Genomic DNA, 16,738 nt, shown 5'->3' on the forward strand with positions numbered 1-16,738 from the left:
GGCTAGACAAGCATGAAGGTGCTCCATGCGGGCTTTGGACATCGACATGGCTGCGGTCACTTGTCCAAGAACTAACGGGGGTGATGCTGCACTTCACAGGCTCCAGGAGACGCTGCTGCTGCTGCTGCAAGTCGCTTCAGTCGTGTCCGACTCTGTGCGACCCCATAGACGGCAGCCCACCAGGCTCCCCCGTCTCTGGGATTCTCCAGGCAAGAACACTGGAGTGGGTTGCCATTTCCTTCTCCAATGCATGAAAGTGAAAAGTGAAAGTGAAGTCACTCAGTTACTTAAATGTAAACACAACCCAGAAAACAAGCCGTTTCACAGAAAGGGAGACCGAGGTTCAGAAAGGCCGGATGCCGGGCTGTGGGGCGTGGCGCTGGAGCGGCCCTCACACATGTGGCCCTGTCCTTATGCTGTGACTCCAAGAACAACCCGGGGGAGGGGGCACGTCCAGGTCCACCCTCACACACTCACATCCGGCTGCTCTTTCCCTGAGTCACACACCTGCCAAGGCCACCTCGTAACTGGCTCCCTGATACACCAAGAGGGGACTTCCAATTTCTCAGCAGCGGCCCCTGTTTAGAACAGAAGGTAACGCTGAACTCCCATGCGTCAGATAGCCAACAGCTGTATTTTGTTAGTATAAACTCACTTTCTAAATTTACAGTGTAGTTTATAACTTCCCAATATGAAGTCAGTCTATAAAAAAAATAGACTCTAAATGAATGAGAGAGTAGAGTTAAAGGAGAAGTTTTATTTCAGTCTCAACACCATTTCTCTATTTTCATTCGCACAGCTGAAGACTCTGTAAACACCGCCCGCAGTCACATCGCTGCAGCTGGATCAAGGTTTCTCGCAGTGGCCTGGCCACCTCAGACCTGCCTCCGTTCACATGAGGCTTTCTCGCTAGATACATGTGGCTGCACACCAGAAACCTGCTTTGTATCTGACTTAACATGTTTATGACACCATTACACATTCTGTTAAGTGAGTCATGCATGCATGCATGCTAACTCGCCTCAGTTGTGTCCAACTCTTTATGACCCTATGGACTGCAGCCCGCCAGGCTCCTCTGTCCATGAGATTCTCCAGGCAAGAATACTGGAGTGGGTTGCCATTTCCTTTCCCAGGGGATCTTCCCAACCCAGGGATCAAACCTGGGTCTCCTGTGACTCCTGCATGCAGGTGAGTTTTTATTGCTGAGCCACCAGGGAAGCCCATTAAGTGAGTTATATGAGAAATGAAAGTCAGTGCAAACATTAGCCTACCAGCTGATATCTAAATTCCTGAGCAGGGCGTGTAAGGTTCCGGAAACCTGGCCCCCCCGCCCCCCGTCCTGCCTGGTGGCACCCCCACCTTGTATGCTGTTCCCATCCTTGTATTTCTACAAACCTGTGAGTCCGATCCACGCTTCTGATTCTTGGTTAGACTCCTCCCTTTGTTGAGAGTGCTCTGCTTTTTCTCAAGACAAACGTTTTCTTCTTCAAGAAGCCAGCCTGTTGGTGAAGCTCTCCCACTAGACACTCTTCCAGGCGTGTGCTTGTGCAATCGTGTGATGTTATTCAGGGCTACCTTACACTGCAGCGTTTACATGGATCCATGGATCCGTTCCCCTCAATCTGTCTTTCACTTTCCACTATTCTCATTAGACCAATGCGAACTCCTCCATCCCCTGCCCTCGTGGCCTGCTCTGCCCTGCTCACCCCTCTTCTCTGAGTCAGAGGCTTTCAACTCTGGGAGGAGGAGACTTCAGTGAGAGTGTCATGGGTGACCTTGTGGGGGAGGACGCAGGATGGGGCAGGGACTGAGTTGGTGTCAGAGTCAAGAAGCAGTCGGTGTCGATTTCCAAGATGGAAAAGAGAAAGGAGAGGGGGTTTCGGGCACAGCAGGAAGAGGGTTTTAAAAGAATCATCAAGAATATTAACAGTTGCTCATATATATGGAATTTAGAAAGATGGTAATGATAACCCTGTATGCGAGACAGCAAAAGAGACATAGATGTGTAGAACAGTCTTTTGGACTCTGTGGGAGAGGGAGAGGGCGGGATGATTTGGGAGAATGGCATTGAAACATGTAAATTATCATATGTGAAAGGAATTGCCAGTCCAGGTTCAATGCATGATACAGGGTGCTTGGGGCTGGTGCACTGGGATGACCCAGAGGGATGGGATGGGGAGGGAGGTGGGAGGAGGGTTCAGGATGGGGAATACAGGTATACCAATGGCAGATTCAAGTCAATGTATGGCAAAACCAATACAATATTGTAAAGTTAAAAAAAAAAAAAACAGCAGCTCAGAAAACTTCCACAGGGCTGGCTGGTGTGAATCAGAGCATCCTTCAGGGAAGGGATAGCTGTGACAGCTTAGAAGATTGGAAAGGACCGTCCAGTAGCAAAGATGGGAGCAAGAACAGAACACAGATGAGGGAAGGGTCCAGGCAGCTTTAAAACCTGAGTTGCAAATGGGACGTGCTCTGGGGTCTTTACAGAGAGTCACAGGCGATGCTCCTGGAAGGCAAGTCCAGATGCCACCTCAGGAGCAGAGACACCATCAGCAGGGCAGGGCAGGGCAGGGTCCTGGGCAGATGGAGCAAGCCTCTTGCCCATTCGAGTGCGGTGTGCGGCTCCTGCTAGAATCGCCAGGCAAACACAGCTCGGAGTTTCACCCGTTGCTGCTGCTGCTCTCAGTGCGACGTCAGCCTGGCTCAGGACAGCGAGAGTGGCCGGGGTTGCTGTCATGGCCTCTGAGCCTGTATTGCTCATGGCCCAGCTCCCAGTGTGCTCAGGATCCAGTTGCTTTCCTGCCAATATCTCCCACTGCTTTTCCTACCATAGAGCTTGAGGCAAATATTAATATACTGGGTTGATCCATAAAGAAGGCTGAGAGCTGAAGAGCTGATATTTTCAAACTGTGGTGTTGGAGAAGACTCTTGAGAGTCCTTTGGACAGCAAGGAGATCAAAACAGTCAATCCTAAAGGAAATAAATCTTGAATATCCACTGGAAGGACTGATGCTGAAGCTGAAGCTCCAGTACTCTGGCCACCTGATGTGAAGAGCTGACCCATTGGAAAAGACCCTGATGCTGGGAAAGATTGAGGGCAGGAGGAGAAGGGGACGACAGAGGATGAGATGGTTGGATGGCATCACCAACTCAATGGACATGAGTTTGAGCAAACTCTGGGAGATGGTGAAGGACAGGGAAGCCTGGTGTCCTGCAGTCCATGGGGTCGCAAAGAGTTGGATATGACTGAGCAACTGACTAAATAAGACATTTAAACATAAATGTGAATGATAATTAGATATTTACAGATGAGAGTGCATTATTGGTGAGAAGACTGCTGACACCAATGGTAATGACTCAGAAGATGCTGATGCTGACTTGCTGTTCAGGGCTGTGTCATAGTTGAAAGTAGGGTTGGACAACCAAAAATAGAAAATCTGAGGTGCAGAGGTTGCTGAAAGTCGTCTTAGAAAGTGAAGTGTCAATGTGCCAGGATTTAAAGTTTATGACCATTTAAAATTTTTACGTAGATTTTTTTTGTTGAAATAATGTTTGGACTATACTAAGTAAATTAAAATATAGTATTAACACTAATACTACAGTTTCTACTTTTAAAATATAAGCACTAGAAAACTTCAATTATCTATGTGGTTCATTTTGTGTTTCTATTAAATAGTGCTTGTCTAAAGTTTATGATCCTAAGCCTGATTTCAAAAGTTATTTTTCTGACTTCAAATGTACTATAATATATATATCAGAAAAAAAGCTCTTTTCTGGAAAAAATAAAATTTATAACCATTTAAAACTGAGGTACGGGACTTCCCTGGTGATGCAGCGGATAAGAATCTGCCTGCCAATGCAGGGGACACTGGTTTGATTCCTGGTCCAGGAAGATTCCACATGCCGTGGAGCAACTAAACCCAGGTGTTACAACCACCGAGCCTGTGCTCTGGAGGCCATGAACCGTGACTCCTGAGCCCACGTGCTGTAACTATTGAAGCCTGCGTGCCTAGAGCCTGTGCTCTGCAGTGAGAGAAGCCACCACAGCAGAGAGCAGCCCCCTCTCGCCACAACTAGAGAAAGCCTGTGCGAAGCAATGGAGATGCAGTGCAACCCAGAATAAAGAAATTTAAAAAACTAAAAAAGAAAAATTCTTAGAATGGATGTATAGGTAGCCTTTTCTCTGGAAGATGGGTTGGTTGGAGGTACACAGACACCTGTCTGGATCAAAGAAGGCAGGGGAAATGTTTTAGATTTTCTCCCTAAACCATAACTATGATATTCTAGTGTAATTACATTTATAAAGCACATATATTGATTATTGTGACACAGATGTACTTTATCTGGTCAGCGTTCAACACATCCCACGAGAACGCATCAGAGAAGACAGGTGGTCTTGGATGGAGGGGTCATGTAGACACTGGCTGCTGGGAGTGAGCTCCGCCCCTGGCAAAGGTCATGAGGAAGGAGGCTTGGCATACGCAAAGGCGGGATCAAGCCTCAGGAGTCTCCCTGGAAATTCTCGAGCATCTACCCCCAAAACCAGAGTCTGCCTACTTTCTGCTTTGTGCTCTCACCTACACCTCTGACTTTATGGGGGGGCTGTCCCCCACTACCTCTCTCTGAAAAAAGAGTTAGCTTACAGCTCCAGTTAACAATTCCTGGGTGTGACAGTGTTTCAACCTACAAACTCCTTTGGAAGTCCTCTAGCCTGCCTGAATAGGTTTTTCCGGCCACATGTGATTGTTCAGAGCCTCCCAACTGTGAGAGGCAGGAGATGTTCTAAACTGTCTAAACACAGATTCCTTTGAGTAGTTAAAAGATTGATTAGAAATTGTATTGGTGAAGGGTTTTTCACTTGTTGGGCCAATGTTTGCTGCTAAGTCTCCATATCCCTTACCTACTGTGTCCTTGGCAGTGTATTGATTGATATAATGGGTGTATAGAAATGTAAGCAGTTGCCTCAATGTTTGTAACCTTGGACCCTTGAGTTAGTTCTTTTCTTGATTGAGCCCACCTCACTTTTGCCCTATAGGAATGCAACTTTCTCCAATGCTTTTTGGAGGCTGGCGCCTGACTTTAGAATAATCACCTTTAGAGAAAAATAAGTTTCTTTAAATGTTAACAGGTCTCCTGGCCAGAAGATGATGTAAATCACCTAAACTTTTGCATATGGTAAGTTTGAAAGACTGGCTTCGATAAGGATCAGGAACGGCTGTCTTTGCATGACTCTACCCCTTCCCCCATTACCCTCTATGCACAACTTAAGGTATAAAACTACTTTGGAAAATAAAGTATGCCCTTTTTGTTCACCGAAATTTGGTCTCCCCATGTTGTTCTTTCTTTCACCTTCTAGCTGAATTTTGCCTCTGAGGCAGGGAAGCTCGTCAAGCCTACTAATTTTGCCTGGGCTTCTAAGATCTGACCGGGGAGGCCTTAGTGTCTCCTCTCCTTCGGGAGAACGGAAGGACGCCTGCGGCCTTCGTAGGTGACGTAAATTCCCTGCTTTGGAATTTTATTCAGCCTCTTTTCTTCACTGAATTTCTTCGCTGAGCTATCCTTATTTCACCACTCTTTATATCCTTAATAAACATTTAATCAAGCAGTTGTTTCCTGATCCTCGCTGACGCCGTCCCCGCTTCGAATTCCCTGGATCAGCGGGGGCTGGTCCCCGGCAACTGGCTTCTCTTGTTGTTGTTTAGTGGCTCAGTCATGTCCAGCTCTTTGCAACCCCATGGACGGCAGCACACCAGGCATCCCTGTCCTCCACTGTCTCCTGGAGTTTGCTCAAGTTCATGTCCATCGAGTCGGTGATGCCATCTCATCCTCTGTCCTCCCCTTCTCCTCCTGACTTCAGTCTTTCCCAGCATCAGGGTCTTTTCCAATGAGTCAGTTCTTGACATCAGGTGGCCAAAGTATTGGAGCTTCAGTTCAGCATCAGTCTTTCCAATGACTATTCGGGACTAATTTCCTTGAGGATTGACCAGTTTGATCTCCATGCAGTCCAAGGGACTCTCAAGAGTCTTCTCCAGCACCGCAATTCGAAAGCGTCGGTTCTTTGGTGCTCAGCCTGCTTTATGGTCCAACTGCAATCTGTACATGACTATTGGAAAAACCACAGCACTGACTATTGGGGACCTTTGTTGGCAAAATGACGTCTCTGCTTTTTAATATGTTGTCTTGGTTCGTTGTAGTTTTCCTTCCAAGGAGCTAGAATCTTTCAATTCGATCCCTGGGTTGGGAAGATCCCCTAGAGAAGGGGATGGCTACCTGCTTCAATATTCTTGTCTGGGAAATCCCACGGACAGAGGAGCCTGGCGGGACTACAGTCCATGGGGTCACAAAGAGTTGGACATGACTGAGTGACTAACATTTTCAACGCTCCTGGCAGGGGATAAACATCAACTCTTGCCTGAGAGAAATCCGGGAGTGTACAGGAGGTCATTGGGCAGCCAGGCAAAAGTATGGGTGTGTGGAACACTGAGCATAGAGCACTCTACGCAGATCTATTTGTGCTAAGAGTATAAATTACAAGGAGTCAGACATGGGAATATGGGCGTCGAGTATTAAACTATAGGAATGTACTTTTCAACATGTAAGAAGCTGGACACATACCGACTATTTCCATTACCTACCTCACAGGGTCATTGAGAGGACCAACTCAGCATGTAAACTGAGGCTTGCTGGTATACCTTAGAGTAGATCTGATCTTATTGTAAGATGTTGTATCATAATACAACCATTTGGATGCAGCTGGCTTCATTGCCAGGCCCAAGAGATCTGGAAAGGAACTTAATCCCTACATTAAATATGCAAGTGAGTTTCCACAAAGTTCTACTGAACACGGTTTACACCTGTACCTCATGGAAGTATTAAGTGATTGCCTAAAACCCATGCCATTTAGATATAAATGCTGACACTGATAGATGGGATCCAGCCAGGTAACGAGTGGATATACACATTGCAAATGTTTCCAAGTCTTTACTTACTTATATTCTATTTTAGCCTATGTTTAATCTAACAGTGTGCAAAGGTATAACAATAATGTACATATTTTAAAGTGGTCACATAATAAAAATTAAAAATTATAAAGAAACATAAAAGTGGCAATCTTTGAGAAACCACAGAGGAAATGTGAATGAACAATTAGAGGAGAAAGTACATAATGATGAGACAGGATGAAACGCTACAGTGAGGAAGATGGACAAAGTCTACCACAGCAGCAAGAAGATCAACCAGTCCATCCTAAGGGAAACCAACCCTGAATGCTCATTACAAGGACTGATGCTGAAGCTCCAATACTTTGGCCACCTGATATGAAGAACTAACTCATTGGAAAAGACCCTTATGCTGGGAAAGAGTGAAGGTGGGAGGAGAAGAGGGCAGCAGAGGATGAGAGGGTTGGATGGCACCACCAACTCAATGGGCATGAGTTTGAGTAAATTCTGGGAGACAGTGGAGGACAGAGGATTCTAGTGTGCCGCAGTCCATGGGGTCACAAAGAGCTGGACATGACTTAGCAGCCAAACAACACCAACAACAAGGAGAAGAACTATATGCCAGAGGACTAATTAAACAGAAGTTCTGACTGCAAGCTACTGATGAGCTGTGATCAGTCATGATGGGATTCCACCGCTGGGCACTGCAGCATAAGTGAAGGTGACGGACCCACATCGGATAAGCTTACCAGAAACCGTCATAATGGAAGGTCCACGAAAAGGAAGAAGAACAGGTTTACATGGGGCTGCCACTGTTTCACGTGGCTACGACACCCAGCCCTTACGTACGGATGTGGGTGAGCTTGCATCTGCTCTGACTGGGCCTCTATTTCAGTGGCTAGGGTGCACCCTGAACTAGTTAGTAAATCCTCTGACCACAGTCTTTAACCAAGGTGAACATCCATGGTTCCTGACGTGATGGCCGGACACTTCTGAGCCCGGGAGCACCCACAGACTTTCCTTTCCCAATTCACCCAAGAGAATCATTCAGCTGCCCTTACACTTCCCCTCAGCCTTATAAGGAAAGATTTTAGTTGCTGTTCTGCTTACATCTGAGAAGCTAAGTTTACCTACATAGTAGAGTCCTGCAGCGGTGGGGGAGGAGCAGTTAAATGCTGCTCAGAGGTTTACAAAAGTGGTCCAGCGGTTAAGTCTGCCATGCAATGCAGGGGACGTAGGTTAGATCCCTGGTTAGGGACTAAGATCCCACATGCCCTGCAGAGCAACAGAGCCAGCACAGCACAGCTCGCTTCTGTGCCATAACCAAGGTTCTGCAGGACACACGGAGAGCCCAGGTGTCGCAACCAAGACTCGATGCGGCCAAACAAACAGAAGTCTACCAGAGTGGCTTTGGAGTGTGGAAGAAGCAAGCAGGAGAGGGCACGGAGGTTAATAAACGCTCCTGTGGGCTACACATTGGGATCTACTGTTATATCTACTGGGCTTCCCTGGTGGCTCAGATGGTAAGGAGCCTGCCTGCAATGCAGGAGACCTGGGTTCAATCCCTGGGTCGGGAAGATCCCCTGGAGAAGGGAATGTCAACCCTCTCCAGTATTCCTGCCTGGAGAATTCCATGGACAGAGGAGGCTGGTGGGCTATAGTCCATGGGGTCGCAAAGCATCAGACACGACTGAGTGACTAACACTACGTTTCAATGATTCAAAAAGTCCTGAGGTGACAACTCCACGATCAGTTAAGAGTTAAGTTTCTTAATAAGATGCAGCAGGGGTTGAGATCAGGTCAGACGGTCTCTGAGGTCTCCTATCCTTCAAACTCTACGAATCAGTTCTGTCTCTGGTGGGTCCAGGCCTGTGTGTGGGGAGGGACGCCCGTGCTTCTGAAGCTGAGCTCACGGGGGCCTCGGGGGCCGAGTCCTGTCTGTGACCTGGGACGGCCCTACTGGCTCTCTGCTTCTGTTTTCCTTCACAGTGGCCACTGAGGAGCCATCTCCTCACCCGTAATATCCACAGACCACCATACAGGCAGCCCTATAAAGAAAATAAGTCCCTGGACTGGCTGGAGCATAAACATAAAAAGAAATGTTATTTCCCACTCGGGACGGACGCCAGCAGGAGGACAGGAAATCTGCACACAAATGAATGTCCAGTGACCTCCACACGCTTCCAAGGGGCCTCCCAACTCGGGCGCCATGTTTATGTCCACCGCCTGCACACGGGAGCTTCTGTGCCCAAACCCAGGGCCACAGACGTCCTGGGAGAGCCGTTCAGTTTCAACCCTGGGTGGGGGTCCGCGGGATTGGACAACGAGAGCCTGCCGTCCTCACATGAGGCCCTTCCCACTGAGCTCTGCTGTGAGAAGACCCTGCAGAACCGAGCAGGAGTGCACACTGGTGAACATTCAGTTCAGTTCAGTTAGTTCAGTAGCTCAGTCGTCTCAGACTCTTTGCGACCCCATGGACCGCAGCACGCCAGGCTTCCTTGTCCATCACCAACTCCCGAAGCTTGCTAAAACTTCTGTCCACTGAGTTGGTGATGCCATCCAACCATCTCATCCTCTGGGGAATGTTAGCAAGAACCCAAGAACGAGACCCAAACCATGACCACCTTGGCCAGGGACAACACAGAGCCTGAAGCCCCCAGCTCACTGTCTGCCTCGAATTTACACCTATTTCTGGAAAATGACATCTGCCTTCTTTTCGAGACCTTCCTTGAGGGAGGCTCTGTCACCTTTCCCATCCAGTCAGTATTTCTGGGACTTCCTCTTTAGGACTTCCGTTTCCATTCTGTATTTCATCACGACCTTCCACACCGTAAGGCCACATCCTCCCCTAGAGGTAAAGACTCAGATCTCTGGTCCTGCAGCTTCCGTCCGGCCCCCGTCTCCCACTCCTGGTGGGCCTGCTGGCCACACTCCCCAGTCCCTGCGCTCTGCGCATCTCTGCATGTTCCCAACACCTAATTTCACAAAGGTCCTGCCCTGGGCAACAGGTCTTGATGGGAAAAGAGGAGTCTGGTAGGATGCTTCCAGGCGATTGGGACCTGGAGTTGTAGCTCAGATTCTCCCACCCCCCACCCAACATGCCATTTTCTTCCCATCACATCATCCAAGGACAGTGTCTGGGAATGCGCTCGGGTGATGAAGGGGCTGAGATTTCAGACGGTGACGCTGTTAAGAGAGGACGAGGTCCCAAGCTACTGAGTGGCCATCAAGGCTATCACAGCCTGAAGAAGGCTCTTCACGCCTCACCTGAGACCCTGGGATCGAATTGCTCCTGGTGTTGGTCCGTTCTTGCCCTCAGAGTAGTTTCCTCCAAGAGATGATCTCAGTAGATCAAGCTCTTCCTTGAGACATATTTTGTTACAACTGTATTTATTATCTCTTACTTTTCTATGGGTTCCTATCATATCTTTCCAAGACACAAGGACAAGATGCAAACATTTTTGTCCATGATGGGACTTGGCCTGCTGTTTTGTGTATGCTGACTGGTGTGATCAAGAACTTTTTGAAGTATGGGATAAATTATCTATGCACTGGGTCCTAGGAACAGAAGTTTATTTTCCGGGTTCTTTTATATCTCAATCTTTACATATACTTAATAATTTTTGAAATGTTATATCACCTTTTTAGATGATCTGCGTCCATCCATGTGTAAGATAAATATATATATATTTTAAAGGAAAATGTAGGTGAATTTTAGGGTTAACCGGCATAGCATGTGGAGAAAACTCTGATAAACTGTAACCCTTTATAAGATGTAAAACATCAGCAATGCTCCAGACAGAGGTGATCCAGGAACATTGCTCCGTGAGCCGATGTCCTCGGCCGGCGGCCCTTCCTGTCCCGGGGGTCCCGGAGCTCCTCAAAGCGGCTAAAAACGACCCACGCCCCCATGGCGGTGGGAACTCACCTTCGCACTTGAGCAGGAAGAAGTCGGCACCGGGGCTGAAGGAGGCGCTGAAGTAGGTGCAGTTGTCCACCAGGTCACAGGACAGGCACTGCCGGTTGAAGCTGCCCACTGTGCTGGCGCTGCGGGGAGGGCGGGCAGCAGCGGTCACCTCGGGCAAGACCCTCAGTCCCAGCCCTGCGAGGGGCCCGCCGGCTTCCCCTACAGGGGAGGTCTGGGGGCGCTGTCTCCCTGCCTGTCTCCCTGCTGGGACCCCCTCGGTGCCAGGCTTGGCTGTCACAAGCTCTCCCTGCCCCGCCAAGGACAGGGGCCCCCGGGCACAGCTGCTTCTGGGGGTCACCCAGGCGGGGCGGGTCCTGGTGGGAGAGTGTGGGGTGTTGTCTCCAGCGCTGTGTCCCTCTGAGCAGGCGACCAGCGTTCTGGGAGCAGCATCTACGCGCTCTGGGGTCTCACTCCCCTTGGAGCGCCTGCCACCGGGTCAGGGCAAGACAGGGGCTCCTGAAACTGCAGCGCTTGGGCTCCAGGTTCCCCCACGACCAGACCAGCGAGTGAGCGGGAGGGAGCTGCTCACTCAGGGGCCGAGAACAGGAGCGGGCGACCCGCAGCTGTCACTCGGGGCCTTGCTGATCAAGCACGATTTAACGCCCCGAAGACTTAGCCAACAGGCGTTATCAGAGGCTACAAGACACCGAGATGCCTTTCAGAACACTGGAAGAAGTCCCGGTCTGAGTTGCTGGCACAGGAAGCGTCCGGACGTGAAAACCGTCCACCGGGCCGAAGACTTTCGGTGGGAAGGGGACAGCGTCCTGACAGGACAAGTCAGAGGCAGGTGAGTGGCCAGTCTACATCCCCCTTTGCTAATATGGGATGGGACGGATGGGATTATCCGGGTGGACAAGCAGAGGTGACCTGTCTATGGAGACAAGCGGGCCTGTGACTGCAGGGATGTGCCCAAGTTTTCTCTACCTCTGAAAGGACCCCCCTGTGCAGCCCTTACTCTGCGGCTGGAAGGGGCTGCCGTGCACCTGACGGGGTCGGGGGGGCAGGTACCATCCAGGCCACAGGGGCCTCACACCACGGAGTCCCCTTAGGTGGCCCTGAGCCGGCGGCAGGAACCAGCCGCTGCCTCCTTCCCGTCTGGAAAGCGTGGCGGGGGTGGTAACGGTGCCCCACTGTTGGGGCAGAGGGTGGGCGGCGTTGGGGGGAGAGGGCGGGGGGGGGGGGGGTTGCGGGGGAGAGGGCGGGGAGGTGGGGGCGGGGTTGGGGAGAGGGCGTGGTTGGGGAGAGGGCCGGCGGGCGGGGTTTGGGGAGAGGGCGGGCGGGTGGGCGGGGTTTGGGGAGAGGGCGGGCGGGTGGGCAGGGTTTGGGGAGAGGGCGGGCGGGGTTTGGGGAGAGGGCGGGCGGGGTTTGGGGAGAGGGCGGGCGGGTGGGCGGGGTTGCGGGGAGAGGGCGAGCGGGTGGGCGGCGTTGGGGAGAGGGGTTGGGGAGTCAGGGTGCGGAGTGGGGAGTGGGGTGGGGACGCACCTGTACAGCTGGCGCCGCCTTGGCAGGTCCTCCGTGCTGAGGAAGTAGCTGTGAAGACCAGCGGGGGCACAGAGGTTAGCTGGCTTCCGGGCAGGTTGGTACTTGGCACGTCAGGCCCGCCCCCCGCCGCCCCCCAGGGGTCGTGCGCTGTTCAGGGCCCACAGCTGGCAACTTCCTGCCCGGGGCCAGCTCCCCGTGGGCGGCAGGGGACGGCCACACTCCCACGGGCTGAAGGCGCCGCTCCCGGGCAGACCTCCGCTGGCCCAGGTGTGCCCGCACCGCCCAGGGCTCGGCCGCAGGGTGCACAACTGGGTCTGGATGCGGGAATCCTTCACAGGGCCGGGAGTCCAGACACGCAGCCCGACTCCAAGACTCCTCGGCCCATGCCCGCCCGGGACCCCACGCGGGAACCCAGGCTCTGGTCCAGGAGCAGGCAGGGTGGCAGCGTCCCTCCTGCCTGAGTGGAGCCCCAGGTCCTGACGTTACCGGCCCCGACCGTTTGGAGGAAGTCCCATAACTTCTTTCCGTCTTGGCCCTCTCTCTCAGAAGCGGGGAAGCAGTGAACGTTTGCTGGGGAGGCCCTTGGCTCCCCGACCCCACCCCCGAGAGCCAGCAGAGGCTCAGGGCCCCGCATGGCTGCAGGCCCGGCAGCGTCTGTTGCTAGGACCCGGTGACTCGGGACGTGGCGTGGTGGCAGCTAGGGCCTTGAGACGGGGAGGGTCGGGGCCAAGGGCCCTGCGAGCGGAGAAGGACGTGGGGTGGCAGGAGGCCGCTCACTCACATCTGACTCCGCTTCTCGTCGTAGGACAGGATCTTGGTCACGTCCCAGTCCCCAGAGGTGATCGACTGGATATTGTCGTTGCTGCTGTTGGGCTGCAACACAGGCGGGGGCGGGGGTGCGGGGTTGGGGAGGGGCTGGATCGCAGCCTCCCTTCTCAGCCCGGGGACCCTCAGACACGAGGTGGTGAGCAGGGCCTCCCTGGGGTGGCCCCTCCTCCTGCCCCACCCTGGCCTCCTCTGCCCATCCCCGATTCTCTGAGTGCTGCTGTGACGGGCAGGACTCCTGGTCACCGCGCTCATCAGCCGGCGAGACTAGATCGCCAGCGACTCCTGCTGCGAGCTCTGCATCTTAACCACCAGTGTCTCATAGGCTGGGGACAGCGTTCCTTCACAGCTTGTGAACCTAGTTCGTGGGTCATCACTATAGGGGGACGAGGAGAGAGGAGACAAACACGGGGAAGTGGATATGACATGGCAGGGAAAGAAAGAATAAAGCCAGGAAGGGAGGGGGTGGAGGCGGCGAAGGCCACCCTGGCCTTGGTTCTCATGGCTGTTCGTCACAGGGATGGTCTGAAGGCATTCTCCTGCGGGTTGCACATTTGCACACACGGTCTATCTCCAAGTGCCTCCCAGAGCAGAATGACTGACAGTTTAAACCATAACACATGGAGAAAGACGTGGCCGTCCCCACAGGGCCGGGGTGTGAGACGCAAGGCGTGAGCCATGGGTGCCCTGGGAGCAGGGACCCCAGGGGTGGTCTTGGGACAAGGGACAGCCAGTGGGGTCAGGGCCTGTCGGGAGAAGCCGGGGGCCAGGGGACCCACAGGGCAGTGGGGGCCGAGGGTCCCTGGAGAGGAGCTCTCCTGGGGGAACATGCTTCCTGCTGGGTGACTAGTGGGCACCCAGCCCTGGAGCCTGCCCCATCAAGGCTACTCAATCTGGGGCATTCTTGGAACTTTTCCTTGGAGATTACCCTTGGGGTCATACCATGAATAGGAATCTACTTTACAGTCATGGGATATTTTTGAGAACTTTTTAAAAAACAATTTCATTCACATGTCCTGATCCTGAACAGCTCTGGACCTGCTTCAACGCGGACCCATCTGCCTAGGGCGGTGCAGGTGGAGGACAGCAGCCCTCGCTTCTCCTAAAAGCGGGTCCCTGAAGGGCAGCCCCGGGGAGCACCCTGTGGGGAGGGGGCAGGCCTCCGGGTGCCCCCCCTGCAGGGGGCGGACTTGCTGGCGGCCTGCTCTGTCTAAATGCACTGTATTCAGCTCCCCCGTTCCCGATCAGTGACCCTCGGCCCTTTGCCCGAAGCTCCAGCGCAGGCAACGGCAGTGCCTCTGGCTGACGGTGGAGGTGGGACACGAGGGCACGGGGCCGGCCCCCAGGACCCAGAAGAGGGAGGCCAGGCTGACCGGGCTCCAGGACACAGTGGGCTACGTGTCCTGGGCTCAGACCCAACAGAGTGCCCAGGGTCTCCCCTGACGTCACCAGCAGCATCACGCGTGTCACGCTCCTGAGCGGTAACGGGAGGGGTGAACGCCACCTCCGCGCACTCAGCACGGCTGGCTCAGCAGGGCTGTTCAGCCCCACAGGGGAGCCACCTTCCAGTTTGGGGCCCTGCTCCCCTCTGCACACCTTGAAGGTGACAAGTGCACTCAGCCCTGGCCCTGGGGGGCCAATCCCACTTGCTAAGCAAAAACTGGGGAGGCTCACCTGGGAGGGGGCTCACCCAATAGGGGGCTTACCTGGGACGGGGCTCACCTAGGGAGAGGGCTCACCCGATAGGGGGGCTCAGCTGGGAGGGGCTCGCCTGACCGGGGAGCTCACCTGCGAGGAAGAGACGGTGATGTGGTAGAACTTCCCCTGCCCACCCTGCGGGATCGCTCGGACAAAGAAGAACTTCCGGCCATCCTTGGAGAATACTGGCTCTTCATTCTGCGGACAGAAGCCATTGCTTAAGTCTATGAACTGCTTCATTTGGTTTCAAGAGGGCTGAACCAGGATAAACACGTCTTGAAATACACTTCCTGTGTTATTTCCAACAGGGATAAAGTCTATGTGGGGCCTTTTCTCTCCTTGGGAATCACGTGTCAAACCTCCAGCTTCCTAAAAGAAAGTGAGGACTTCAGAGACGACAGCTCAGCACTCGGGAAGTGCAGGGTCAGGCTCCCCACTTATCTGGGGCCATGGAATCCAGGGTGCCCTGAAAAATTCTCCAGGGGTGTTTGCTAAACCATTTAAAAAACTGAAGTAGAGTTGATTTACAATGTCGTGTTAGCTTCAGGGGTATAACAAAGTGATTCAGTTATGTATGTGTGTGTATCTGTACATATATATACTTCAGATTCTCTTCTATTATAGGTTATTACAAGACAGTGAACACAGTTACTTGTGCCGTACAGTTCAGTTCAGTTACTCAGGTGTGTCCGACTCTTTTCCACCCCATGGACTGCAGCACGCCAGCCCTCCCTGTTCATTACCAACTCCCAGAGTTCACTCAAACTCATGTCCATTGAGTCAGTGATGCCATCCAACCATCTCATCCTCTGGCATCCTCTTCTCCTCCTGCCCTCAATCTTTCCCAGCATCAGGGTCTTTTCCAGTGAGTCAGCTCTTTGCATCAGGTGGCCAAAGTATTGGAGGTCTTTATTATTTTATATACAGAAGGATGTATATGTTAGTCCCAAACTCCTAACTTATCCCCGCCCCCTTTGATAAACATAAATTTGTTTTCTCTGTGAGTCTATTTCTGTTTTGTAAAAAAGTTAGTTTCTATCATCCAAGGAGTTAACGATCGTAATTCTGAAGAAGCACAAACCTGATCTTGCCTAAAAATGGATTCTATTCTTTCCATCCTTTGACCTTTTATTCAATAAAATCTACCTCATACTGAATAGCCCACCATGGAGACAAGAAAAAAGAAAGGAAAAAAGCCCAGCAAACAAGGACAGCTCCAGTGTGTGCTACGACGTGGGTGGGAGCACAGTGTTCTCTGGGTATCACTGTGCTTCCCAGCCGCTGTTGAAGGAGCGGGGCGTTCCCCACGCCCATTCGGTAGGCAGCACACGTTTTCCTGGATCCTCTGTCACTGTTGGCTTCTCGGTGGGCTGGGAGGTATAGAATCCGCCTGCTAATTCAGGAGACTCAGGTTCCAGCCCTGGGTCGGGAAGATCCCCTGGAGGAGGGAATGGCAACCCACTCCAGTATTCCTGCCTGGGAAATTCCACGGGCAGAGGAGCCTGGAGGGCCATAGTCCATGGGGTTGCAAATGGCAGGACCACGCACGCACTGTCTCCTTCCCCTGGAGACAAAACCAGCATTCCCAGTTTTCCCTGGGGGAGAGAATTCCAGGCTGGACTCAAAGCCGGCGCCTGGAGCGTGGGCCTGCATCTTGGTTTGCCCCCAACCCTAAAAGCTGAGGAGTCCCGCTCGGTGCCCAGCTGCACCCCCTCAGGTTGGCGGTCGCCTGGACGGGCAGAAAGGGGTTTCGCTTTGGGGGGCGACACCCCAGCCTCTGTGAAGCTGCAGCCTGAAGGTTTCCAATTAGTCGGCCACAACATAC

The 16,738-nt window shown here is 52.5% G+C and overlaps 1 protein-coding gene across 4 annotated transcripts in view; it reads right to left on the bottom strand.

The window, feature by feature from the left end:
- Positions 1–16,738, bottom strand: part of DPP6 (dipeptidyl peptidase like 6) — a 1,064,355-nt gene that overhangs the window by 53,710 nt on the left and 993,907 nt on the right. For all 4 annotated transcript variants that reach the window (XM_027538503.1, XM_027538505.1, XM_027538502.1 and 1 more), the window contains exons 13-16: positions 15,004–15,111; positions 13,172–13,263; positions 12,391–12,438; positions 10,870–10,988 (exon numbers count right to left, since the gene is read on the bottom strand). In XM_027538503.1, the coding sequence (XP_027394304.1) occupies positions 10,870–10,988; positions 12,391–12,438; positions 13,172–13,263; positions 15,004–15,111 (367 nt within the window). The remainder of the gene's footprint in view (positions 1–10,869; positions 10,989–12,390; positions 12,439–13,171; positions 13,264–15,003; positions 15,112–16,738) is intronic.

The sequence above is a fragment of the Bos indicus x Bos taurus genome, chromosome 4, assembly GCF_003369695.1.
Source record: "Bos indicus x Bos taurus breed Angus x Brahman F1 hybrid chromosome 4, Bos_hybrid_MaternalHap_v2.0, whole genome shotgun sequence".
NCBI classification, from domain to species: domain Eukaryota; kingdom Metazoa; phylum Chordata; class Mammalia; order Artiodactyla; family Bovidae; genus Bos; species Bos indicus x Bos taurus.